Source organism: Quercus lobata, chromosome 2, assembly GCF_001633185.2.
Source record: "Quercus lobata isolate SW786 chromosome 2, ValleyOak3.0 Primary Assembly, whole genome shotgun sequence".
Classification (NCBI taxonomy): domain Eukaryota; kingdom Viridiplantae; phylum Streptophyta; class Magnoliopsida; order Fagales; family Fagaceae; genus Quercus; species Quercus lobata.
This window is the reverse complement of record NC_044905.1, coordinates 52,098,674-52,103,213: the sequence shown is the minus strand read 5'-3', so window position 1 is coordinate 52,103,213 and position 4,540 is coordinate 52,098,674. Positions and strand designations below refer to the sequence as shown.

The window sequence follows — 4,540 nt, the reverse complement described above, 5'->3', positions numbered from 1 at the left end:
ACAATTTTTTTTTTTTTTTGTCACAATTTTAATGTAGTAAATTGTAAGTATTGAAAAAAAAAATAATTAATTCATATGAGAATGATAGACTACTACTCACAATTTAGCACACCAAACTTATAGCAAAACAACTTGACCCTATCCCTTTCTCAAAAAAAAAAAATCCTTACCTTTGTCTATTTTTAAATGTTAAAAGTTGAGCATTTGTTAAATTAGTTGATTTGAAGAAAAAGATGGAAGAATCACATTACCAATGTAAGTGTCTGGGGAGCATCCAAGCTAAAGAAGAAACACTTTTAACTCATCACCTTATGTTTTGGCTTCTTTGATTTTTTTTTTTTTTTAATGGGACTTTAGGCACGTCTAAACTGCCTCTAACTTTAATTAAGTGCTTGTTTTGACACCAGATGACCAAAACCAAAATCATAATGGTTCTTTCATTTCATTTGTAATTCTTACAATAGCATATTTTCTTCCCTGAATCTATTACCTCTAACTTTGGTTAAATTGAAAAAGACTTCCAGCATTTAAAATCTATATCAAAACACTCATTCCAAACTCCCTCATCAAAACACAAGCTCTCTATACGACTTCAAAATCAGTATGTTTCAAGTGCTTATGGGCTTCAAACATACTTGAACTCCATACTTGGGCTTTATTGTGAGAACAGTAACAGGAGCATGACGATAATTCTCTGAAATAGTGAAGCTAAACCGCGAGATCAACATGGCTAATATGATCTTAGCTTCCATCATGGCAAAAGCTTGGCCAACACAATTTCTGGGGCCTGAGGCAAAAGGAATGAACCGGCCAGGTGTGAATGACTTGGAAGCAAACCTTTCTGGGTTGAACTCATTTGCATCTTCACCCCATAATTCTTTGCTATGATGAATTGCAAGCACTGGAATCCATATTGATAGACCCTTTGGGATATGCAGGTCACCTAGCTTAAGATCTTCTAATGCCATTCGAGGTAGAACAGTAGCTGGTGGATAGAGTCTAAGAGTTTCATTTATTACCCTATTCAACTGCAAAGACAAATTTTAAAAATTGTGTAAAAATAAAAATAAAAATAAAAAGCTTAAAAAATAAAAAACCCTTTAATGAAAGCAAGAATATTTCTAATCAGATAATATGAGAATTGAGAAATAGATTCAAAGATAGGATTCAGTTCAATGGCATTGATGGATCTATTTTATGAGAAGAATTAGGATTGAAATCCTTCCTTCTGACTTGTAACAATTTAAAAAAAAAAAAAAAAAATTAAATCAAACATTTTATGACGTTACGTCACTAATACAACTTTTAAAACTCTGCCTACTAAGGCAATGCCAGATCCTATGACCATTTTTGGTCTCCTTTCAATACCAACTAAGCCACTAAAACAATCATTTTTGACTCTCAAAATTTTATATTAGGTTTGTCCTCTCAGACTCTGAAGTGGGGAGTAAGTAATTGAGTGCACTAGCCAGTGTCCTCAGTTTTCCTTTTTGGATTTAGTTTTCTAGGGGAAGAAAAGCGGCGCGATGTCCATCGCACATTATTTTTTTACTACTATTGAAGACCTAAGACTTGAATTTGATGTTAGCCAAAAGGTAGAGAAGGTTACATAAACCTGGACCTGTGTGATAAAAATAAAAAAATAAAAACCATCATTTTCACAATTAACTATATACATATACCTAAACAACTGACGGCACATAATGAGGGTTCTGGACTTCTTCAATACCATTTTGATTATTTTAAGAAGTTAAACCCATGGTTGACATTACATACAATTCAAAAGTGAATATCCCTGAGTTTATGACTAAAAAGAAAATAGTAATTGCTATTTGCTACTAGTGCAGTAGTGCTAGAAGTAGGATCTGTTAGGTTCTATTTGTTTTTGCGAAAGAGCTATTTTTGGTTAATTAGGGGCAATGGCAAATTGCCAATTGTCACTCTTCCTGATGTTTTTAGGAGTATATTTTACATGTTTTGTCCCAATCTCATGTATATTTTATTTTGATTAGTACATAATAAAAATAGTATTAATGATGATACTATGAAAAAGTAATGTTATCATAATCAAAATTTATCACTTCACATATAAAAATAATTGTATTCCTAGCATAACTCAGTTTCTCGGAACTCCACCCATCATAATAATAATAATAATAATAATAATAATAATAATAATCATTTCTTGCTTACCAAGGTGAGCTTGGAAAGATGATCAACAGAGGGAGTTTCACCATTGCAAACCTCCTTCACCTCAGCTCGAACTTTTTCCTGCCAAGAATTGTTGCTGGCTAGTAACATGATGGCCCATGTGAGTAAGAGGGCAGTGGTTTCATGTCCAGCAAAGAAGAATGTTTTGCATTCATCCATGATCAGCTGTAAATTTAAGCTGAATCCACCATCTTTATTTTTTTGCATCTCATTAAGGAGCATACCCAGCAAATCATTCCCATATGAGCTGCTCCGACCAATCTCTACACAGTCTTTTCGGCTTTGAATTATTTCCATCAATAACCTCTCCACCTCCATCTTCAATAATTTTATTTCTCTATTATATTTACTAGGAAAATACCTGAAAAAAATCATAAATAAATTAAGGAGTTTGAATTTTTGTATGCTATGCTAGATGACTTTTTTTTTTTTTTTTTTAATTTTTTATTTAGGGGGTTGGTTTTGCTGACGCATTTATAATGATTACGTGATAGATGATGTTTAATTTAATTGAAATATCCTTAGAAATATCTTAGATATTGTAGCCCTCTTAAAAGTGATGAACAGAAAATAAAGACTCCATAAGCTTAAAGTAAAAAGATGGAATCCACAAAAGTAGAAACAAGAAAATCAGATCATCGTAAAAGACATATCCCCTATCTATCAAAGGTAGAATCGTCCGGTTAAAAATAAAATAAAATAAAAAAACATGGTATAGATATCAAAGACGTGTGCATGACTATATATCTATATATGTAACTTACCGACTTCCGGGAAGGTATAAGTTGCGAGTTGCTTGAGCACAACGCCGTTGCAAATCTGTCAAAAGGTGGAATATTTGTTTTCCTTTCTCATAGCTAGTATCAAACTCCGTTCTAGATATTATATCTGCAGTGAGTCTAGTAATGTATTCACCAATTTCCACCTCTGTTTGGCTTGATTCTACAGCATTTTGTAGTGATTGGACTAATTCCTTAGTGCATTTCACCATGTACCCCGCATAACTCTTTAGAAAAATGAAAACCAACCATCAATTTATCACATTCTTAATTCGAACATTTAAAAAATAAAAATAAAAAATTTGATTTTGAAGTGAAAAGTGGGGTTGTGTCAATATTGCAATATCATTGAGAACAATTATCAATCTTATCATATATTATCATACCTTAAGCCTGTCTCCCATGAAGGCCGGAGCAACGATGTGACGCTGATGATACCAATCTTTGCCGTTAGCCATTAATACACCTCTCCCAATGAAATGTTTGGATCCTTGTTGTTGCTGCCACGACCTACCGGACATGGTGCTGTACTTGGACAATAGCTCTTTTATTAACTCAGTCTCCGTCAGGCACATCCTTGGTTCCACCCCATTCCAAAATATAAATCTCTTTCCTAATATTGCAAACAAGCTAGTATGAGGAAAAGATGAACAAGTATTCATTAAAAAATAACCAAAAAAAGAGAGGAAGATATACACATATATACATCGGGACTAGTGTCCACGGGATGTTGAAGCCAAACATACCCACGTGGAGAGAGAAAAAAAATTATTTACTCCTACTTACTGAAAGAGTCTGTTCCTCTCCCATAGGGGGTGTGGACCCCGAAGTACCATCGCGATTAGAGCTCAGACTATAAATATATATATATATATATATATATGCAAAGTTTTATGAGGGGAAAATGGAAGTAGCTAGCTAGCAATACCATATTGTTTGGACCACGCGACGTAATGTGGTAAAAGGCGACCCACGATGTCATGGTCGATGGAGTTCATGTCATGGGAGGTAGTTTTGGCTACAAAGGAGGCCATGTCCAAGACGTTGCCTATGAGAGGCCGAGGTTTGGGGCCACGCACTCCTTGCTTCTCCATGATTTTTTTGATGCGTCTTGGATTTAGAAAGTAGCATGAGAGAGTGTCATACGCAATTTTAATGAACAACGATAGGAATATGGCCAAGAGAGTTGTGAGCACCACCATGGCCATGGTGGTAATCAAAGACAAAAGCTTGCAGTATCAAATCAGTCTAGCTAATTAGATAGTATCTCACACAGTCCCGCTGCCCACAGAGAGAGAGAGAGAGAAGAAAGAGAGATAGAGAGCAAAACCGGGGGTTGTTTGGGTTAGTGAACCAAGATCTAGAAGGCTAATTTATAAAGCTTTTTTTTTTTTTTTTTTTTTTTTTAGAATGCTAATTTGTAAAGCTACTAGACAGAACTTGCATTATTTTATTTTATTTTATTTTTTATAGTACCGAATTTTTTAAGTTTTATGGTCCTATTAAATTAAGTTGGAAGAAAACACTATTTTAAATTTCAGAATACTATT

The 4,540-nt window shown here is 34.1% G+C and overlaps 1 protein-coding gene across 1 annotated transcript; it reads right to left on the bottom strand.

Annotated features, from left to right (window-relative positions):
• Positions 1-408: 408 nt before the first annotated feature.
• LOC115975819 (cytokinin hydroxylase-like) lies at positions 409-4,272 on the bottom strand. The gene is made up of 5 exons (XM_031096821.1): positions 3,919-4,272; positions 3,377-3,603; positions 2,976-3,217; positions 2,194-2,572; positions 409-1,028 (listed from the first exon to the last, which is right to left on the bottom strand). Exons 1-5 carry the CDS (start codon positions 4,196-4,198, stop codon positions 609-611), a joined length of 1,548 nt encoding a protein of 515 aa, XP_030952681.1. The 5' UTR covers positions 4,199-4,272; the 3' UTR covers positions 409-608.
• Positions 4,273-4,540: the final 268 nt, after the last annotated feature.

Bases quoted from the DNA above. Each gene is read 5' to 3' on its own strand.
- LOC115975819 (XM_031096821.1), bottom strand. From the start codon at position 4,198: ATGGCCATGGTGGTGCTCACAACTCTCTTGGCCATATTCCTATCGTTG. The intron at 3,604-3,918 runs GTATTGCTAGCT...TTGCAATATTAG, and splicing joins CGCGTGGTCCAAACAATATG to GAAAGAGATTTATATTTTGG. The intron at 1,029-2,193 runs GTAAGCAAGAAA...TTGTCTTTGCAG, and splicing joins ATCTTTCCAAGCTCACCTTG to TTGAATAGGGTAATAAATGA.